The following is a 24132-nucleotide window of genomic DNA, read 5'->3' on the forward strand; positions in this document are numbered from 1 at the left end:
GAAATGAGTAACATAATTCTCTTACTCCACTACTGTAATTACAAAAATGCATTAAATTTCTATGCATTTTATTCTTTAAGCAAAAAAAAAAAAAAAAAAAAAAAAAAATCTTGTAACATAACCAAAATCCCGACTCTTAAGAGAATCACAACAGTTCTGAAATACAACGTTTGGAATATGCCGGTATAAGCTTATGAATGTTTTAGGCTAAAGTTTAATGTTTATACCCATACTCCGTATAAATGATTTCCTCTGATGCTACTGAGTTGTAACGTCAAAATCACCTTGTAGAAATAATTATATTATCCTCTCCTCAACCATTAAGCGTTTTCCTTCTCACTTCACATATGTTCAGAGTGTTCGAACCTGACCCTGATATTCTCTCTTCCTTACTGCAGGCACTAAGGTGCTTTAGTTCCATCCCTAAGATTGTTCTTGTACTATTTCTGCCACTAATGTTTGAATCATTGAAAGATAAGAGAATTCAGGGGACCATTCAACTGGAATGGGGATATTAAAGAATCTTACACCTGCCTTACGAAAGATTTGAATTGAAGAACTTATGACATGTATTTGATCTAAAAGTGGCTATATGTTCCTGTGGAAAGATATATTAGAACTATTCTCATGAATGTTCTGCATCTCTACCTAGCAATATTTAGGTAACTCTTCTATGAAACTTAAGATATCATAGCAGGTTCAAATAAACATATGCAACAGAACAGTCTTTAAAATATATTCTTACAAAAAGGCCATACGTTGTCATAGAAAAAACAGGGATTTAGGAGTCATGCAGGGAGATGTAGGCTTGAAACCCCCCTTTGCCATTCAATAATTACTCTCTTCTTAGGGAACGAAGAAAAACCTATCACTTCTCTGAATCTTAATTTTACGGTGTAAAGTGATGCTAATACCACCTAGCTCATAAAGCTGTTACAAAGATAAAATGAAATAACAAACTTTCTGTTACGTAGTAGGCATCCAGTAAGTGGTAAATATTATTCTACATAAATACACATTCCACACACAGGTGTTTCTTACTTCCAAATTCTGAAAATTCAGTATAGCTACAAGATGATGATCAATATTATATTTACTCATAATCACATGCATTATTTCTAATTTTATATTTAGATGGAACAACTGCTCCAATTTTAAGTCATTCAATTTTTTAGTACTCAACTATAGGACAGATCTCCTAAATAGAGAATTAAAGCTTTACATCTTTTATTTCCTTGTAATGACCATGTCAAGATTTCTTCTCTCCTTCTCATCGTTTATTCTCCTGGTTGACATGGATATTATTTTCATATTCTATAAATCATCATGGAAAAAATAACCTTTCCTATAAAGTGCTTCCCAAATGAAGTTAAAGTTTATAAGTATGAATGGGTAAGGATCCCAGGCAATAGGCCAAGGCTATTATTCTTTGTAACTGACCAAGTATCTACACTGAAAACATTTCTTAGAGTCAGTTTGCTGCAACACAAATCCTTATTCTTAGGTGGGTTTTTACATTCAATGCCCAGTTCTTCCTCCTTTCACTGGTTTTTCTCTCTGCCTTCCTTATCATTGCTCTTGCATGAGATTTTGTTAAACATACGGTTGGTTATTCATCTTCTTCACTACTAAGCTTGGGCCTTTGCCCTTCTAAGGTTTCCTGACCCCTCTGGTCTAGTGACTTCTCTCTGCTCCGCACTTGTGGTTTCCCCTATTTCACACTCATTAGAATGGAACATTATTAGAAGGATGTGATTTTTGATGTGATTTTTTTATTCTAATGCAGCTTTTTTTTGTTTCTTTGTTGTGTTTTGGTTTTTAAAGTAGGCTCCATGCCCAATATGGGGCTTGAACTCACCTCCCTGAGATCAAGAGTTGCCTGCTCTACTGACAGAGCCAGCCACGCACCCATGTATAAATATGGGAAGACGAATCTAGGACTGTTGCAGAGCTGGGACTAGAAACCAGACCGATGCATTCACGGTTACCTTTCCATCTTCCGTAATATGGGGCTTTGTGTTTTGAGGCTGCTCCTTATACTTTCGAATTTCTTACAATTAATTTCTTCTGGAGTTATTTGCCTTTTCATCTACGTATGCCTTGTTGTCCCAACCCGTCTATAAGTTTCCGCAGGCCAAAGACACAGCTTTTGAAGTTTTTGTATCCTTTTAATACCTCACACAGAGTCTTGCCTTCGGGTAGGTGTGTAGCAAATATTTTATTGATTGGCCGCCTGAAAAATCTAAACAAGGAACATGCAATATATCCTGACACCAAATGCAAATGATTTAATAGTTGCTTGTAAACTGTGCCTCTTCTTCAGTGTAAGTGATTTAGAATTATCTGTATTTTCCAGTCGATGATTTATGAACTTTATATTTGTGTTCTGGCCCAACCCCTTTTTGCTTTACCTGATGTAGTAGGTCCAGGCAAAGGTGCAGCTTTTCTTCTCCGTTTGATATCTCCTGTGCATAAGGATCCTAAATGCATGCTTGTTTGCCTACAAGTAATTATCAGAAAAAACTATTAACAAAGGAGGAAAAAAATGACACATAAATACACAGCTTGTATAATCTGAACCTAAATCAAAACATTCTCAACAAAGATGGAGCAGCATAGTAAAACCACCAATCTTGTTTATATCGAAACATAATTACGTTTGTTGACAAGCGTTCAGCAGCTAAATGCGCCATCATAAATTGTTACTGGAATGAATAATATAAAAGGAATGCTTTTTAATTTTCAAAACTGGCAATCTTTCTAGCTCAACATAAAATCAAGCACTGTTGCTTCTGACAGGAAAATAGCTAAGATTAATTATCTAAAGAGATCACAATATTGTTGCTAGGTTATCAATTGGTTACTAATGCTTTACTGTCAGAGCAACATTTATTACAGGAAAAGTATGATCAATTTCTTTTAGGATATTATGTGGCAGTGAATTTTCTTAAAACACTTTAAACAGACAGAAGGAAATAGTGATGTTCTCTCTCATAATTCGTATGATTAGAATTCTTTAGTTAATTGTTTATTAGCTAGGTGAGGAAGCATAATTTTGAATGTGTTAATGTTGGTCTTCTTCTACTAAATATGCCCACATTATACTGGATTATATTTATAAAGACATGATATATATATATAAGAACTGAGAAGCAGACTTTATGCTATTCTTAAAGTTAGTTAGAATTGGATTATTTTGCCTAATCAGGGACTCCTAAATTAAAAAGTTTTGGAAAAATTAGAAATGGCCCAATTGGAAATCAAGAAAAAAATTATACAAAGAGATGGAAAGGATTTAAAAGTCTTCAAACATTTCAAGCTATAAAAGGACTCTGTTCATTTCCTGGATCATAATCCCTGATGTGGGGTTGGGATAGTATCTGGGGATCACGAAGCAGAAATAAATGATGCATGTTTATTATAGCACATGTTCCTTTAGTAATTCACAGAGATATCTGGAAGTATCCTGACGTTTCATATTTAACCTAGCAAGGCCTGCTGGATCAGTCTTCACTATATCTAGTTATTTCTGAATAGACCAACAAACTTTGTTCACCAAACATTTGTTCCTTTTCATCTTCTCATGAATTGTATTCCTTCCCTTTAAGTTCCAGACTCCTATTTCCCTTCTCCTTAGTTCAGGATGACATATATACCTCCTTTTGCCTCACTGTCTTTAGAATCTCATGCTTGTGTGGGTTCCCTGTATGTACAGAATTTAATTTGATTTCTTCCTGTTAATCTATCAGTTTGATTTTTAATCTAGCTAGAAGAATCTTGAAAGACAGAGAAAAATTATTTTCTCCCCTACGTACCCAGATTATTAGAGAAAAATTTAAAAGGAAAAAACTGATTCAGGTAAAAACCAAGATATATATTTATACACATATTCTCAGGTATTTAAATATAATGAAAAGCTGGGCACTAATTTTACTGGGAAGTAAAATTTACTTATAGTTTCTACCTATAAGGCACAAAGTACAGTACAATAATGATCTGGCTGATCCACAATCAAATAAAAACACTGTCAGAATCTATCAATATAGGTAATAGCAACAGACAATTTGTCTAGTTTTCTCTTCCTTTTGTGTTGAGTGCATACTGTTTCTCTGTTAGAGAATAAATATATACACTTATTAAAATATTTTAAAAAATTAGTTCATTCAGGTAGTGACTAACTTTGCAGAAATACACACACACACACATATATATCAAAATCTTTTTAGACATGCAAAACTGTCTGGGTTTTGAGGTGTGGTCCTGGCTCCAATGCCCCCCCCCCAAAAAAAAACTTAAATAAATAAAAAATGAATGATTATGATCCCATTTACTTTTTAAAAACTGTTAGATTATTTTAAAAAACTACAATAGTATCAAAGAAGACACATCCTTTTTATACAATATCAAAGAATTCACTTATTCAGCGAGCATTTATTAGTATCTATTCGGACTTAGCATAAGATCCCACAGAGGCGGTGACAGTGAAGAGTAGGAAGGAAGAGATGGAAGATACAAAGGCATGGAATGTTCACTTCCTATTATAGGAGGAATTTACAGTCTCAGTGGGGAGTTTAAGTCACGAGTGCATGAAATACTCAGGGACAGTGGTGGCAGTGGTGGGCAACACCAACTTTATTGGCTATCACTAGAGATTATATTATTGAGGCCTTATAACAATTTGAAACATGTTTTGTTGAATATACCTTTTTTCTTTTGTAGGGAAATATTTGTGCCTTACTGGAAAACTACAATTTTAGAGCATATTCTTCTTGTTATCAGATTCTTGACTCTATGGAAGCTAGTTTACAACTCGAAGTTACGGATGCCTGAGAGCAATGGGAAATAATTCCAGTCTATAGAAATACAAATGAATTGTCCTGAGGAAGGACAATCTTCCCTCCTGTGGAGAAGTCAATTCTGCATTCATCTGCCCATTCACATTTACACTCCTTACTCCTTATAAATCTGTGTTTCTTTGACTCCTTCTTTGAACTCCTTAAAAGATCTGCTTGGTTCCCTCATTAACTCATGAGTTAAACAGTTATCTCAAACACCTATTCATTTTATACCTGCGACAGAGTCATGATTTTACCTTTTTGTACAATATTATCCTTTGACATCTGTGATCCCTCTGGAAATCTCTCCTAGCAAAAGACTGAAGCAACATTGACTCTGTAGAGTGTATACCAGACAGGCTCAGATATCAGCAATAGCTAAGGAGGGGAAGGGAACATTCTGGAAATGGAAATAAAGTGGGAATCTGAATTCTGAGGCATGGCCCTTTTGTTATTGAACTGTAAACACCAACCCATGGACCATTTACTTCTGATCCTCTTGTTGAAATATAATAAATATCCTTAGTTTAAGCCATTGTTGGTTAGGTTTTCTATACCTGTTGCTCCAAGTATTTATTTTATTTTATTTTATTTTTAAGTAATCTCTATACCCAACATGGGGCTTGAACTCACAACCCCGAGATCAAAGGTCTCATGCTCTACTACTGACTGAGCTAGTCAGGCATCACTTTGCTGAAAGTACTTTAAACAATAAAGAGTTTATTCTGGTTCGAGATGTCTGGGAAACAATCTTCCAAGCAGGAACTATATAATTTGAAGGAAGAAGAATGCTGGGGCTGGATCAGGGCCATATATGTCACATATGGCCATGAAGCTGTCTGGATTTCATAGCTGACATGGAGTCATTAAAGATCATTAAGCAGGAGAGATGGTTGGGCAGGTTAGAATCCTGGGACACCGGTAGAGAGCAGGGTTGGCTAGGGTTGAAACTGATGAGATGCAGGGCAACAAGGTTTGCAAAATCCAGACACATAACTGCTTCCCGTCACTCCTCTCTGTCATGGTTGAGAATAACACGACGCTGCCGTATCATGAAACTTCTTTGTGTTGGTCTATCTGAGAGAGGAAGTGGGCAGGCAGCCCATGAAAAGTCTTGATTCTGGATTATTAAAAACCAAACCAAAACAAAAACCCAAAAAACCCCCAATGCCAGGTTTTCTTACTTTCAGACAGATTTAAAGCTCAAACCAAGGTTAAAAAAAAAAAAAATTAGTCAGGAGGGTCCTTCTTTAAGAAATACATTTTTGGAAATAATTAGAAGAAATACGTGAGGGCCTGACACATATAAGTACCCAGTGTGACTATTAACATTGCTGGCTTCCACGTCTGCTGTTCTGGTACTAATGGCATGTAATCAGAGTCTTCTCACTGCTTGAAAAATAATTCTCCAAAGTCAATACTGCCTTTAAGACTTTATCTTTTTTTTTTTTTTTTTTTTAAATACTATTAAGACTTATTAGGAAGGCCTGTTTACAAACACGGTGAAAAACAAATCTTAGGAACAATCTCTCTTTTCAACCTCTTTTCTCATCTGCTGGACCAAAAATTCCCTTTCAGTCATCTTTACAGAATAAATGGAATACAACATCTTCACTCATCTCCCCTCCTCCACTCCCAGCAGAGCCACATAAAGGAAAGGAGACACACAAACATTCAAGGAGAATAAAGTTCAAGTTAATAAAGTCAGTACATTGAACCCAAAGACCTGAGCCATAAGAAAAACAGCTGGCTGCATTTCAGTAATTCTATCAGGAATTGACTATCTGCTACAGCGCATTCCGAGATCTGGATTATCGATCAGTAAGATTGCCCCATTCAGGCTTGTCCATCTCCCTTTTCCTTCAGACAGGCGCCCTGAAGTTGCTACGAATAACACGGAGTAAGGTCTCCTCTGTTATTCGTTGTCACTCCTAATGTAAAACGTAGCAGTTATTTTTTAATTTAAAATCAATGAGTGCCTCAAAGGAAGCCTTGTTGCTTCAGTCTAAATGAGTCATTTGTTTTTGCAATGCAGAATACTTGGATTACTATTCAAGGTGGTAGTTGGCTTTGTGTGTGTGCACACGCACGCGTTTGAGTGTGTGTGTGTGTGTGTGTGTGTGTTCTGAAGAAGGATAATGTACTGTCTTATGAACAGACCCGAAGTTATTAAAAAACGTTAAGATTTTTTTGTTAAGGCGCTCCAAGGAAGTTACCCATCAACGATACCAGTGTGTGTGTTTCTGTTAACGGTACTTGCCTGCGGTGGAGAAGAGGGGAAACCAATCAAGCCTAATAACTTTATAATGACTCACACCTTTACTATTAAAGGTAAATAAACATACCTTTAAGTGGAAAGGATCAAGAAATAATGCTGTTTTTGTTTTGGATTAGTAAGTATTGTCACTTAGTTATGATGTGAAACGTAGTTTCTCATATACTGATTCTGAAGATTTTCCTATTAAATATTAGAAAAGCAGAACTCAGAAAGAAGTCTTCATTTTGTTTTGCTTTTGAAACACACTTCACATGGTTTATCCCCTCATCCTTTTAAATGGTGTGGTGATAGGAAACTGGGCATTTTATCTGGAGGAAAACAACAACAACAACAACAACAACAACAAAAAAAACAGGAAAAAACAAAAAGGGAAAACAAAACAAAACAAAAATCCTAGTGAAAACCATCTTGCCTGAAAACTTGGCTTTCAACATGGGCTGACAGGGACAGAAGCCGGCAGTGTCAAACACAATAATATTAAAGGGAAAAGAGGAAGGACTTGTCTCTTCATCGTATGCACTTACAAACAGAGGCTTTTCAGAGAATTAGGCCTAGTTAAAGTTGCCCCCTGGATAAAATGTGTTCCCAAGCAGCCTCAGACAAGCTTCAGAGGAGCGACAAACAGATGTGACTATGGGCCCTGGCATTTGGCAAGAACACTCATTGTCAGTTAGAAAAATATAAGCATGGACAGGGCATCAGCTGCACAGAAATGAATCAGGTCTGCGGTGTCACTGGAGGAGGTGTCTGGTGGCAGAGAGAAGTCTCCGGGCTGGAAAACCCAGCTCCGTTGGGAACTTCCTCTTCTAGATACAAATGACCCTCTCCTCCCCTCTGATGTCTCCATGTCTCAACATACTAAATCGAAGGCGTTAACAGCAGTATCTCTTTTTCTGTTGTACTAAAACACACATGAAGCATTAACTACCATTTAGTCTAAGTATTTCTTAACTGTGAACACTGCATGAAGTCCTGGTTTTTAATGGTTTTTCTTTCTAAGCCCCTTCTTGTTCATGAAGCACACTTTGTATCTAGTCTTGTCGATCATGCCCTACCTGATTCTGGTGCCTTCTCTCTCTGTGGCTTTGGTCATCTGACTTCATGTTCTGCCTTGAGTCCATTTCCCCTCTCCCTGGACTAATCCTGACTTAAGAAAGTCAGAGTTTAAGGTTTAAAACAGTGCACCGAATTTAGTACTTGTGTCCCAGGAGCTGAGCCCTTGCTTTATTCTGGACTTAGGTACCTACCAGTCATAAGCCTCCCAGCACCTTAGTTGTTTTGGATTTAGGTCTTTCCTGGATATCCCCAAATGCTAAGGTCTGGCCCTGAAGCACAACCTGGTGATTGAGGCAGTCTCCAATGCTGCTGGCAGACCCTAGCCCAAGCATCAGCTGCCCCTGTCCCCCTTCTCTGCTCACTCCATTTAGGTAGATATCTTGAGATGATCACTAGAACATTCTGAGCATATCTAGGTGAGAACATTCTCACATCTAGAAGAGAGTTAAACCTTTCATAGGCAAATTATTCATAAGGTTTCAAAAAATCTCTTTGGGAGAACCGCTGTTACATCTTGGCTTCCATACTTCCCATATCTGTCCAAGCCCTACGGATATTTTTAAGGAACTGCTGGTCACCAAGGCCATGTACATGACCTAACACTGGAGCAACCTATTCTACCCACTTGAGAAAACTTCCTCTTTATGTTTCCTAATTTCCACCATCCTTGAGAACTTAATCTTTCACCCTTCACAGTTTTCCCAGAGTCCTCAAATCTAAATGTTCTTTCTTGTTTTTAAACTTTCCTAACTTCACTCTCCTTCTAAGAACTTTTCCTCTACATTTCATAGCAATCTGTGTTTCTGTCTGTTGTTACATATATCATATGGTCTGGCCCAACTTGTTTTCAGATTAGAGGGGACTGTCAGCTAAAAACACTGGAACAACTTAAGGCCAAGAACCATGTGCAATTTCACGGAATCTAACTTGGCTTCTGTCATGTATTAGAGGCACAATAAATATTTACTGAACGAAAACAAATTAAACTATTGTAAAAACTGTTGCCTCAACATTTCATTTAGCAATTAATCATGCATTTTTTGTGATAACACGTCTTCCTTGAAGTGTTTCTTAAATTTACTCAAAAACATTCATTCAACAATTAACAAAACTTGATCAGGTATTCTACTAGATGCTAAGAAAAGACAAATATGGCTCCTACCATCAAGGGGCTCATAGCATAATGCCAGAAACACAAGAAAGAGAAATTACTATACAGTGTAATAAGTCCATAAGGTTATGGTAGCAGACCACCTCTTTGGGGAAACAGAAAAATTCATTTCGCCTGAGTTCAAATTTGGATATTGTCTCTCCAAGCAGAATCTAAGATATTTGAGGCATCTTGGAGTATTCTTTTATTCTTCATAGCATAGTACCTAGGAAATAGTAGGCACTTAGTAAACGGATATTGATTTAATTTCTTCAATTCCTAGCTATAACTATGTATTTCTGGAATCTGTTTATCAATGATATGTAGTACAGAGTTTCAACAATAAATTTATTCCAATTTCCTCGAGAAAATGATAGAACAAAGCTAGTGTTAAGTCTTAGGAGGGATTAAAAATTATGCAAAAGAAACACAATTATTTTGAATATCTCCATTAAATGCAAGAGGATATGTGTCTACATTTAAAAAATTGGGATGTCGATCCCGATGACATCCTGCATCTTACAAAGAAGAACTATCAATTCAGACACAGATTTAGATATAACACCACATTCTCTCTGATTATGACACCATATAGTACTTCTTCAGATGAAACAGTTGGCATTTATAATGTCCATTAATAAAGCTATGGAGTGTTCTTAATAATATTCCTAACTTTTTTGAGGAAATCCATGCATTACTCATTTTTGTATCCACTTTCTCCAGTGTAGTATATAATACTTGTGCGTTTGTTGAACTGACTTCCTACTATAATCTCCTATTCACTCTTTCTGACTCTAAGCCAAGCTTTAATAAGTGCAGTTCTTAGGGAGTATTTTGGAATGGATGTGCTGAGTTTCTTTCTTTCACCAGCATCAGAGAATGATGGAATTAAAGGGGGCAGGGCAGAAAATATGTTATTATTTTTTTATTAGTTTGAATACATATTAGTTTCTTAAATCTTAGAATTTATTACTGAATTACCAGGAACATCCAAACATATTCAGTGTCAACTACATATGGGGTATTATGCTAAGTATTTCACATACAATAGGTCTGAGGAACCTAAGGTCCAGAGAAACTGTTACTTGTCAAAGATCACATAAACAGAAATGAAGTTATTCTATTTGAGCCAAGGAATGCATGCCTCTAAAGAATAATTTTTCCCCTATACCATACTGCCTCATTCAACTAAGTTTATTATACTCCATTTAATACATGTCTACTGAAAATGTAATGCATGCCATGCCCTATGCCGTAAAACAGGATTGGGAAATAAAAAAGATATGGCTTTCATTTTCTAGGGGTTAAAGTCTACTGATCATGTGGGAAAATGATTTCAACTCAATATTCAGAGAATTCCAAACCAGAGTGCAAGGCATTCCAGGACCCTCGGTGAGAGAAGACATCTGGAGAGGCACGACTACCTTGAAGCGCGTGTACCGCATGCCATCTTTGGGGCTCTAGGAGCAACTCAACAAGACGGGAGTGAGAACATATGTAGACATGGGAGGAGAAGTCACCTCCCTGCACACATCAAATTTTAAGAAGTTCAATGAATCTGTCCATTTACCATTACTTAAAATTCTCTAGAAAAAAGGAATGAAATGCCTGCTGAACTGAATTAATCAGTTTATTAACTAAATCAATAGTTGAATTCAGTGGGGGAAAAAGTCTGTCCCTACTTCTTTGTAGAAGTAGCTTTGGATAGTTTTGTAGCTACGGTTAGGAAGTTATTGGCCTGGTGAAGAGATGGAGTTCCATGGAGATCCATTTCCAAGGTAGCTTTTGAAGTTGAGAGGCTCTGTTCATTCAACAGAGTTTACAATTTACTTTCATGGCGGAGTTGGCAGATACAGGCTCAAGACTGAGCTCAGTTTTGGTGTTCTGTAAAGTGTCCCATGATGACTTGTTGCAAGGGGACTGAGACTAATGTCCTAATTCTATCTGCTGTAATGAACATCTGTAGAGTACAACCACTGAAGAGCAAAGGCAGATGTGGCTGCCATTTTCACATCCACACTGTGGAGGTAATAAACACTGGATATTTTAATAATATGCTGGAATGTCTTAAAGTTCTGAAAGATGTAGGGAGTTATTTCTACTCTGGAATATGTCAGACAGCACTGCCATTAGAGGCAAACTTACTTGAATTTAGGTTAAATTATTGTTTATTGGTGGAATTCAATTGGGAATCTATGACTTAGCTGAAATGCCACCCCCTTTAGGCAGCCTTATCTGACTGTCATTGTCAGAATAATCTCTCACTCCTTGGAGAAAACAATGATTTTTACTTTAAGCTACAGCTATATATCTACATGAACCAATACTCTATTTAGACTGTAGATTCCTTGAACGCAGTGGGGCCCACATCTGATTTATTTCTTTTAAGTAGATTTCCCTGAGCACTTATAAGTCTTGCCAATAACAGGCACTTATTAAATCATTATTGAATAAAATTTAACAAGTCATGCCAGAGTTTTGATAGTAACTTGTTTTTATGATAATCAATATCTTTATTGAGGTTCCGATTTCTGTAATAAATAAATGCTTACTTATGGGAATAGAAAATCACAAAACGAATTCAGTTCCTATCTTGGGCTTCAGGGTGGAAGTATGTGCAAAATCGAACTTGTATATATGTAAGTCAGCTTTTAAAGTCTAGGCAGGCATCTAATGCAAAAGTGTTTCCTTTTACATAATTTTGCGTTTTGCTAAGTTGCTAAGTGTAACTTTATGAAAATAATGCTTTTGGTGCTTTCTCTTCCATGGTGGTTTTTGGCAGATGAATGAACAATATGTACATAAAACTTTTACACACTTGTTAGCAAATGTTTCCTAGACTGTGAAATATACTCTAATAGCTAGGGAAGCTCTCGGGGGCTTGTGCTGACTACATGAACACTAAATGTTCAGTGATCAAGAGAAAGTATTTCAAGATTCTCCTAGTTCTATTCAACTCGAATACCTACAAAGTTGGAATGCATTACCTTATATTCAGAATCAGTTATGCCATCAAGATCTTTGACCAAACATCCTTTCTCATTTTGGTAATTCAGGTCTACTACTCTTTATATTTGGAAGCTCTATTGTCTTTAAATGTCCACAGAGAAATATTCTACCAAAAATTAACTTCAAATAAAAATGAAGTCTTTTCTCATTTTCTCATTTACATTTACATACATTTACTCTTTTCTCATTTACATTGCATTTCTTTAAAAAACATGCAGGCCTCTGTATTTTTTAAATTTCAGACACTGGATGCCAAATTAACACCAATCGCTTTAGTCATGGTTTCAAAATGCTGCCACTATCTCTGTTACATAATGCACAAATAATCTAAAGTGTTTAAAATTACTATTTTAGAAGAGTCAACAGTTTTGCTTAAAGATGAGATAGCAGATTTAAGAAGATGGTCGAGTTCATTTTTATATGTCTTAGGAATAAGACTTGAGGAAAAGGACACTACCGTATAAATTACCTGGCATTTGAGCTGGGAAAGCTACTGGACCCCTCTCTCCTTCCTCACATGCAAAATGGGAAAAATAACAGTATCTGCTTCAGAGGTTAATTTTGGAAATTAAATGAGATGAAATAAATGCATTCTTGACACTCAGGGGATCTCAGCTATTTTGGTATTTAACCAGAAAAATGATGGGGAATTTTTTTCTTCAATTTTAGGTAGTATACTTTAAATTCCCTGTCTTTGATCCTTCTTAACTGAATATCTGGAGAGGTGTTACAGCACAGTGGTTAAGAGTGTGGACTCTGAAGTCAAGAGATGAAGTTTCATTGCTGCTTCTCCATTTAAAAACCTGGGCAAACCTAGGTAAATTACTTAATTTTCACACCTTGCCTATCCCATCTGAGAAATGGAGGTAATGGTGGAACTGTTCTCAAAGAGCTGATGTGAGGGCTGAATGTGTGGCTTACTGCATGCTCTCAGTTAAGTCTTGACTATAATTCCCCACGGACAAGAGAGTTTGTTTATGGTAAACTGAACACTGCATTGATTCTGTCGCTTTCTTGTCCCAATCGTAAGCCCAAAGAAGTAGAGAAACTCTGGGAACCAGAACACATTTTGCTTTTAGAGTATGAATGGGGAAATATAACAGATTTATCATTAGCTAAGAAGGTCTAAATATATTCTATAAACATACAAATGTGTCATGTATGCAAATACAACAGAACACGATATACCAAATCAGAAGTTGTCAAGCTGATTTTCCACTGTACTTTATATCTTTTTTATGGATCTTAAATTCTACTGCAGAGAGGGCAGAGTTTATCTGAAGAACGAAAACAAGCTCATTGCAGCTGGTTTATAGCATTCAAGGAAGGGAGTATTTGGAGGTGAGGCTGGAATCGTCAAGAGGGGTAGACCAAGAAAGACCTTGCAAGCCACATTTAGGACTTGATCCTAAAGGCAATGGGAAGCCATTAATAATTTATGTGTTTGTGTGTTTCCATCTATTTGTTTGTTTGTTTTTTTTACAGTTTTATTGAAAAATAACTGACATACATACCTGTATTAGTTTAAGGTGTACAAAATGATGGTTTGATTTACGTACATTCCAAAGTGATTACAGTAGGTTGAGCTAACATCTCTCTTTTCATATAGTTACAATAAAAAGAAAACAAAGAAAGAAAGAGAAAAGGAAAAAAAACTTTTCTCCTTGTGATGAGATTGGTAGGTTACTCTCTTAACAACTTCCCTATGTGTCATATAGCTGAGTTAACTATGGTCATCATGCAGTACCTTCCATCCCGAGTACTTATTTATCTTATAACTGGAAGCTTGTTATCTTTTGACCACCTTCTTCCAATTTCCCCTTTCCCACCCTCTTTGGTAACTATAAATCTGAATTTCTTCACCTCTTTTTAAATTCACATTTAAGTGAGATCATAAAGTATTTTCTCTGTTTATTTCAATTAGCATAATACCATCCATGTTGTCTCAAATGATAGTAAGATTTGCTCTTTTTTCCTCCCCTATGGCTAAATAATCCATTACACACACACACACACACACACACACACACACACACACACACACGCACACAGAGCATCTTGATCCATTTATCCACTGATGGGTACTTAGGTTGTTTCCATGTCTTGGCTAGTGTAAAAAATGTTTCAATGAATATGGGGGTGTGCAGATATCTTTTGGAGTTAGTCTTTTTATTTCTTTTGGATATATTCCCAGAAATGAACTTGCTGGATCATATGATAGTCCTGTTTTGATTTTTTTGAGGATCTTCCATACTGTGTTTTCCATAGTTGTATACCAATTTACAACCCAGGAACAGTGCACAAGGAGCCATTAAGAATTTTTAAGTACACACAAATAGATTTGGGTTTTCCATATGTCTTTCTGGCTATTTTATGGAGACTAAATGAAGGGCATAAGAGTGAGAGGCTAAAATGAACCATGGATGGAGTCCAGGTTTTCCTGAGTAGGAGGATATAAGATTCCAGAATGCAGAGATTGTACACAGTATGTGGGTTCCAAACACATCACCTAGACTAGTGGCTTTTATACACTTGGTAAAAAAAAGTCCTTAAAGGTGTGTGGAAGTAGTGTATGAAGCATCAATGTTAAAAGAAACATAGACATTACTATACTAGAAGACTAGAAAATCATGACACACTAGATCTAACAGTACAGAAATGCAGCCCTGACCATGTATTGCTCTAATCACTTATTTCCACTCTTAAAAATAAGCAGGTTATGAAGAAGTCCTGGAATATTCTGGGAATACGGTGGCAGTGGCACTCTTGTTTCTGAATCTATATAGCATAACCCGAACCCCCCAACAACAGCTAGCCAAAGAGAGATGATAGCATCCAGAAAACAATTAGAAAGGAAGTTAAAAAAAAATTCCAGAAATGAAACTAGACTAAAATATAAGAGAATAAAGAGGATGGAGGAGAATAGAAGGTAATGAAACACAGGCTGCAAAGTATAAAAACATCCAAAATAAAAGAAGAGAGAAAAAGGATCATATAAGTGATACTACAAAAGACAGGCAAAAAAGATCCAGTATATGTATAAGAGAAACTTTTGAAGCAAAACCAAAGCAATGAAATAATATAAATATGAAAATCTGTAACTGGAGAAAATCTTAAAATTTATTCCAAAATAATAACAACTACCTTCAGAAAGAGCATACTTCGTCCTTGGGGAAAAAATACCTTGAATGACCATACCAGAATACAGTCTATTGTAGCTCTCAGGCTTTAAGGAGAAAGAAAATATCATTGAGCATCCAGGCAAAAATAAGCCACTGAAACATGAAAGGAAACCAGACTCCAGCAGACACTGAAAACAAATGTTTTATACAGACAATGCAGGAACCTATTTATTGAGGAAAGAAGACAGGAGCTAGGGGTTGTAAATCTGGCCAAAGTGACCTTGACATGTACAGGTCATGGAAGTCAAGGAACACTGTTCCACGAGCCCTTTCAGAGGAAAACAAAAAGAACAGAGAAACACTGACTGCAGATGTGATGGAGATCATTATATTTATTTGCCAAATTTATACCAAATGAACGGAGCTAGAACCAAAACTAGAACTGAAATGAAGAAGACAGCATAGGATGGATGGTTCATGCCTCCAAGAATGTATACAGAGTACACGTATCATAAAGGGAGAGAAATGAAAAGTATATAGAAGATGGAATGAGTTTGCTGACTGGCCTACAGATATTAGCAGAGTATCATCGACTTTACATCCAGTGCTTGGGAGAGGAATGAGAAGGGCAAAAGAGGTTACTAGCTGACTTCAGGATAGGTCCCAACAGGGAACCAATAGCAAACAGCCTCTCCTGCCCAAAGTATTGATGCAAAGGTAATTATTAGAAAAAATAAGTCTTCTGAAATGTAAAATGTTATACCAGAGTGCAAGTAACAGCAAGGAAAAGGAAACACAGAAAGGAAGAAAGATAGAGCTGCTTATTCTAAAATAGAAAAAAAAAAAAAAGCCAACAGAAGGATAAACCATAAATAGAACAAAACAGAACAACAGCTACCAGCCCCCCGTTGAGGGGACAGGATAGAGGTTAGACCTCTTTGAAAATGATTTTTTTTTTGGTGGAGATTTGATTATAGAACCTATAATGATGTTTATGTCATTATATAACAAAATTAAATATATTTTTAAAGAGAAGTCTCTGAATATTAAAATGAAACTAAAGAACCTAATTACAAATTTGTATATCTATACTTAGGAACTATTTTAAGTGACTTTACTTAGTTTTAAAAAGATTTTATTTATTTACTTAAGAGAGAGAGAGAAAAACAAAGCAGTGGGGAGGGCAGACAGAGAGAGAGAGAGAGAGAGAGACAGATTCCCTGCTGAGCAGGCTCCATCCCAGGACCCTTGGATCATGACCTGAGCCAAAGGCAAACACTTAACTGACTGAGCCACCCAGGGGTCCCTCAAGGGGCTTGAAATTGACTACACACAGGGATTGACTACATATTCCTTGTGAAATATATAAGAATTATAAAACAAATAGGGAAAGGGAAAATTTTAGGCTGTTCTTAAAAATTATTTTATTTGATGGTCATGATGATAAGGTGATTCTGAGACTGCTCTGTGTATGACTGGTTAGATAAAAGGAATACTGCTCACCCTTGAAAAATACAAGGAATTTTTCCAATAAATACAGTACAGTACTATCAATGTATTTTCTCATCCTTATGATTTTTTAAAAAGACTTTATTTTAGTGAGAGGAAGAGTGTGAGAGAATGTGAGCAGAGAGACGGGCAGAAGAAAAGGGAGGAGGAGGGAGAAAGAACCTCAAGCAAACTCTGCACTGAGTGTGGAGCCCCCACTCGGGGCTTGATCTCACGACCCCTGAGGACATGACCCTGAGATGATGACCTGAGCCGAAACCAAGAGTTGGACACTCAACTACTGAGATGCAGGTGCCTCTTCCTTATTATTTTCTTAATATTTTTTCTTTAGCTTACATTGTTGTAGGAATATGTTATAGGAATACAATATACATACATGTATATTACATATATATTATATATATATTATATAATATTATATATTACATACACATATTATATATTACATTATATATTATATACATATAATACATATAGCACAGAAAGTATGCATTAATCAACTGTTTATGTTCAGTAAGGCTTCTGGTCAACAGTAGGCCATCAGTAGGTTTTCGGGGAGTAAAGAGTCACCAAAGAAATTCTGACCACATGGGGTGTGGGTGGGTGCTTCTAACCTTCCCACATTGTTCAAGGGACAGCTGTTAACTATATGGTGTCATTGAGAGGTAGTATTTTCAATGTTGAAAAAAGAGATTATAATCAATAATGGAAAGTACAAAAATACCGAAGTCTTGAATTTGAGTCAAGACTATTCGAGTGAGCCAACATGTTTAAAAAAAAAAAAAAAAAAAAAATCCTAACGCATTCCATTAAAAAGGGCTAGAAATCATTATAGCTCTAACATCCAGATTGTAGTTTCTGAAGCTACTTCCCTTCTTAAAGACATGGCAGATTCGTGGTCTAGGCTAGAAAAGGTACAAGGTAGCCTTGAAAAAGTAAACATACCAGATGGCAAGGAAGAAAGCAAAGAAAATCCACTAGAAAGGAAACAGACTCAGGAGCCTATATAAACAATTTTCCATTGCCCAAAGATGGGCCAATTTTAACACCATTAGAATAATAACTAAAGAACTGAAAAACATCAAATATGTTTAAAATAAATGAGTTAAAGAAAAAATAGAATCTAGTTTCACTGTTCATCTCTGGAAAATGTAAAGAACCAATTAATTTTGAAAACTGATAACCAAGGGAAGTGATCAAGTATTTCTCTCTCTTTTCCTACATGATCTGTGCCTTGCAGTAATCAAGTAGCTGAAGAGGAGGATTTTTTAAAATTTTATTTTTAAAGATTTTTATTCATTTATTTTCAGACAAAGATCACAAGTAGGCAGAGAGGCAGGCAGAGAGAGAGGAGGAAGCAAGTTCCCCGCTGAGCAGAGAGCCCTATGCGGGGCTTGATCCCAGGACCCTGGCAGAAGGCAGAGTCTTTAACCCACTGAGCCACCCAGGTGCCCCGTGGGAAATATTTTTAATGGCAGTAATCCAACCAATAAGCAAAATTTGAATGACAGAATTAATATATCACCATTCTGTAACCCTTATTCAATGAATCTGGGATCATTATGGCTAACCAATCACAGAAAGAGACACGGAAGTGAGAAAAATAGAAGATACCATCTCTGAAACAGTCTTGGCCCAAACAAAGCAAAACAAAGCAAACAAAACAACCTGAACCTAAATCAATTCTCTAGATTTAAATACCAATTACAGGAGGGAGGGACAAGAGGAGTATGTGCAATGACACAGTAGGGTAAAATCAGCAACATTTCTCGGAGGTGACAAACTTCATAGAACAAACAATCTGATTTCTGCAATCAAAAACTTTCAAGGAGAACCAAAGGCTGGGGAGGGCATATTTATAAATTAAAGGGAACATTTTTAAAGAGATGTATGTCAACCCATTATAAGAGACAGATCTCATTTGGATCCAAATCCAAACAACGTATAAAATAAAACATTACAAAATAACTGAAGAAATGTGAGTATCAATCGTATATATTAGCATATGTTAAGAAATAACATGTATTAACAAATGATTGCTCTTTTAATAGATATGGTAATGGTACTGTGGCTTCTTCTTCTTCTTCTCCTTTTTTTTTTTTTTTTTTTTGAGAGGCTATTATTGGGGCGCCTGGGTAGCTCAGTAGGTTAAAGTCTCTGCCTTCGGCTCAGGTCACGATCCCAGGGTCCTGGGATCGAGCCCTGCATCGGGCTCTCTGCTCAGCAGGGAGCCTGCTTCCTCCTCTCTCTCTGCCTGCCTCTCTGCTTACTTGTGATCTCTGTCAAATAAATAAATAAAATATTAAAAAAAAAATAGGCTATTATTTTTTAGAACATACTGTTAGTTTCAGTTGAAGTAATATGGTAGATGGGCTTTGGGTTTGGAGGAAGGGCTGGGTGTGGATACACATGAAACTAGGTTGGCCATACCCTGATCTAAGCCAGCTGAGACATACTGAGTTTATATTTTTCTCTGTATTTCTGCATATGATAGATTTTCCACAATAAAATATTGTTAAAAACTGCTTTTACCATCCTGACATTGTAAGTGAAAAGCATCTTTTCAACTCTTAAAACTGCCAGTATGAAGTCATTTTAGATGTTCAAATCCTAGTGACACTTTCCATAATTTTTAAGTGATCAAACTTGAAATTAAATTAAGTTATCCATGGAGTCTGATGTTTTTTAGTCTGAGTACACCTCTGGACTGTAACTTGATGTAAAAAGATTACAGAAATCCCTATCTGAGGTTTATTGTCCTTAGAAAGGATAATGCATAGTTTTTATTCCATCTTTCTAATTAGTAATTTAAGCATATGTTCAGCATTTAACTCTAAATGTTTGCCTTTTCCCCAAGCTCAAAGACAGCTGTCCAAGATTTGAATGCCAGAAAACATTTAAATATCAACATCTGTTGAATTATGTTAATTTAGTGTAATATAATTGGGCATGAGTTGGAATTGATCAGAAGTATATGAAATAAACAAAGTAAATTCCCAACAATATCTTGGTATACAAACAAATCACTACAGAGTGATGGAAAATATTTCTGAAGAGAAAGGGCAAGGAAAAATTCTGATTATAAAGAAGTGGATTCTTTTAAAAACATAGCTCTAACTCTACGAGACATCATTTTGTGATTTTTAGATTTATTTTTAAATTGCCTCCTAATTGAAAGATAATTAAAATCAACTACAACAAGTGACAGTTAAGTGTTTAATATTTGAAAAGTTTTATAAATTATTACATAATTTATGCTTATATAGCCACTATTTATATATGCAGTAACTGTTTTAGACTACAGGATGATCCCCGTTATATTATGAGCAGTTACATATGTCAAAGTTCAAGAGTTCGTATAATCGGTTTTCTATGGACACAAAATGGTATTTTTTAAATTCAAAGCATTGTCAATGCGGCTGATGAATTTACGAGGTTTATTCTCCAGGCTGCAAGGTACAAATTATCAAGTAGAAGCTATTGTTTATTGTGTTGCTGGTTTATTGTATTGCTGGTCTAAAACATTAACTTTTACAGCAATTCTTTTCCTAATAAATGAGGAATGCTTGATGTTTTGGGGAGTGTTCTGGCACCTATATGCATCGGATGATCAGATCCTAAGACGTACCCCCGATGAAGTTATGACCTGGGCCAGCAGTGGGGGTACAGCTGCTGTTAATACATGGTCCTGCAGGTGGACCTCTATCACTGCCTAGGGGAGCCATCTCTGGGAATTAAAGGTTATTTTTGTGTCCACGTCCATTTAATCACAGGACCAATTTGGAGAGAGCCAGCTGTGAAACAGACACCTGTCTGAAGGAAATGGACTCCACAAGACAAATTTACTGGAATGGCTTTCATGTGCTATTTTCCATTATTAGTGACCATGGCCAAATTCCACTGCTGTTCTGGAGGGGAGAGGCTGCGCATGCGTTTAGTCATGTGAAAATATCTAACAGAGCTACCAGATTTCAAGAAAGACATTGTCATGAATGTTTTACCAGGACTTGATTGCTTTTTTAATTACCACACACCGGATACATTACATATTTCCAAATGACAAATCCTTTTTTTTTTTGTCTGTGTGGGTTATTCATATTACCCTGAAAAGCAATCTCTCAAAATTCTAACTGGCTGGTAAGAAATTTTATTTAGTACAGTCACGATTTAAAATAACTCCCTATAACTGTTAGTTTAAAATTTTGGCAAGGAAGGTAGGTCAGAATTTCTAGATGCCCAAAGGACAGGAGGCAAGAGAAGTGGCAATTTGAGACTACTTCCTTTTTTTAATATAATAATTTCGTCATATAGTATAAAATAGATTAAATTCCTTAAAAACCATTTTATGTTGTATATGTGGTGTATTTCTAATTACGCTACTATAAATATCCATACCTAGAAGCCATTAAAAATTTTTTGAATTAGAACACAGATGCAATTAAATGTATTCCAATTAAACAAGTATAGAATGTATACATTCATGTTACAGGGAATATGTAAATATATTCTATGTCTTTATTCATGCATATGTATGAATGAATTTAAAAATCTAAAAGACATTTTCTTTTTTTTAAGATATTTTCTGTCTGGAGGATTGGGTAAACTTTTTTAAGACAATGAAATTTAATGCGAATATTAGGTTTAGAAAGTAGAACAACAACACACTAGACATTTTACTTTTAAAATTACTATTTAAAAGCAGTTTCAAGCCATTATTTTGGACATATAAACATAAAGTATATAAAACATGAATGTTAAGTGGTATAAGTTGTTTTAAATTATGGTACTGAATCATTAGTTTAATATGACAAAGGAGGATTTGTTTTAAAATGGCAAATTGTTAACACAGGGTATGTAACTTCTCATCTTAAAAATTTACATAAAGCTTCACTTGCTTTTGTTAATAGGTTTAATCTTGTTGATACATTTCTGTGAAAAGCAACACTGAACCAATATAGTCCATGTCATTAACCAGTACTCTAATGAACAGTTATCCTGTCCCAATTTATTAACAGCTGCTCAAAAATGTAGTAATTAATAGTTTCATTTATTTTTGGCAAACCTGCAAAATGACAAATAGTTTTGTATCCGTTGCAAATTAGATCTCCTTCTCCAGTAACAGATGACACTATGCGGAAGACTAAGTAAACTCAAACCTTGAACATCTTTGGATCTTTAGAAGATCAAATAAAAAACAGCTATAATTTTATTTGTTAAAGCTGCAACACAATGATTTGTATCATCATATAAAAATGAATATGCTCTGTATTAAAGTAAATAGAAATGTTCTTCTAACCTGACGGAAGAAGGCTGACATGAATGTGTTTGTATGTCAATATTATGGGATTTGTTTTGATTCTGTGATGAAATCTACTGTCATTTTTTTTCATTTTAGGAGTCTCTTTACTACTAATAGGCAAGATGACAGCCAAAAAAAAAAAAGAGGTTGATTTCTTCTTCCTCACTATTAATTGCTAACATAAGAAACAGAACACACAGTATCCAGGGGTTATCAAATTGTTTGACACTAAGTAGATGAAAAATGTAATGCTACTACAAACTAAGTAAAAGTGAAATAACACGTTTTTAAAAGACATTTTATTTATTATTATTATCTTTTAAAATTTATATTCCCTCAGCTTTTAAAAAATTATTTATTTATTTATTTATTTGAGAGAGAGAGAGAGAGAGAGAGATCAGATAGTGACAGAGAGCATGAACGGGAGGGGAGGGGCAGTAGGCTCCCCGCTGAGCTGGGAGCCGGACAGAGGGCTGGATCCCAGGACACTGAGACCAGGACCTGAACCAAAGGTGGACGCTTAATCGACTGAGCTACATTTAAAATGTTAAAAGACATTTTAAATATTAAACACAATTGAATAACATCAACAATAAAAGCATTTTTACTTAATTTCAAATTACATATCAGACGGCTGGATGGTTTAGCCTTTTTGCCTCCCAAGAGTAAATGACAAAACTCATTTAAGTAAAGAAGAACAGCAGATTAAAAAAAAAAATACCAGATCTAAAAGGAAAGGCATGACATGATCTAAATAATTCAATAAAATTGCTGTCAATTTTTGTCAAACTATCAATCTTTTTATATGGATTCTTAGAATAGTAAGGACTAATCATAAATATAAAGAGGTATTTTAAAAAGTAAGACATTTTCAAGAATGGCACATCCCTTAGAATCAGGCATCATTTAATGCAAGTTTTACTGCCTTTCAATTTGGGAAACTATATTGAACTTTCTGGTACTAACCAAAGGTTATGACATGAGAAACAATATGAAATTATTTAATTGGAGTTTGAGATGAAGGCAGAGGAAAAGAACTTCCTAACTTTGAGAAGTATAAAATTATATTTGACTACTGAGATAAAAAAGTGGAAGATTTGGATATCAAGTATGGAATTTAAGGGGCGCCTGGGTGGTTTAGTGGGTTAAGCCTCTGCCTTCCGCTCAGGTCATGATCTCAGGGTCCTGGGATCGAGCCCCACGTTGGGCTCTCTGCTCAGCAGGGAGTCTGTTTTGCGCACCCCCATCCCCTGCCTGCCTCTCTGCCTACTTGTGATCTCCATCTGTCAGAAAAATAAATAAAATCTTAAAAAAAAAAAAAGTCTGGAATTTAAGAGAAAGATATGGGTTGAAGAAATAGATTTAGATGTCACTATTGTTTTTATAAAACACTCAGATGCAATGCCTGAAGGTTTGGCTGAGTGTGTGAGTGTCAATATGTGTGTGTTGTGTTTAACTTGGGCTAAGAATCTAGTACGTGCAATGACCACTCAAAAACTATGCCTGTTAATTATTAAATATTGACAGTGATAGGTAATAAGAAGTGTTTTTTAAAAATTACAATCCAGTATGCTTTCATGCATTTATTGCTTGAAATAATTTTGTGTTTCCCTAAGTTTTTATTTGTTTTCATAGGCTTTCAAGTACACAAGGAGATACTCATTCAATATTAGATGAGAAATAATACACAAGAAGCCTAAGACAAAGCGCCACAGTAGGAAAATGGATAGAGAATTCTGAAGAAATGAAAGGAAGGCAGAAAAGAGAACCTCATAGACTAACCCAACGGAAGAATCGGATGGGAATAATCAGTAAGGTATGGGCAACACGGATGAATACAAGACAGGAAACACGCCACTTTAAGCAGTGCAATG

At 35.7% G+C, this 24132-nt stretch overlaps 1 protein-coding gene across 1 annotated transcript in view; it reads right to left on the minus strand.

The window, feature by feature from the left end:
• Nucleotides 1–24132, minus strand: part of GPATCH2 (G-patch domain containing 2) — a 172934-nt gene that overhangs the window by 14781 nt on the left and 134021 nt on the right. The window contains exon 9 of the mRNA XM_059413345.1: nucleotides 2412–2500. Coding sequence (XP_059269328.1) covers nucleotides 2412–2500 — 89 coding nt within the window. The remainder of the gene's footprint in view (nucleotides 1–2411; nucleotides 2501–24132) is intronic.

The sequence above is a fragment of the Mustela nigripes genome, chromosome 10 (genome assembly GCF_022355385.1).
Source record: "Mustela nigripes isolate SB6536 chromosome 10, MUSNIG.SB6536, whole genome shotgun sequence".
Lineage (NCBI taxonomy): Eukaryota > Metazoa > Chordata > Mammalia > Carnivora > Mustelidae > Mustela > Mustela nigripes.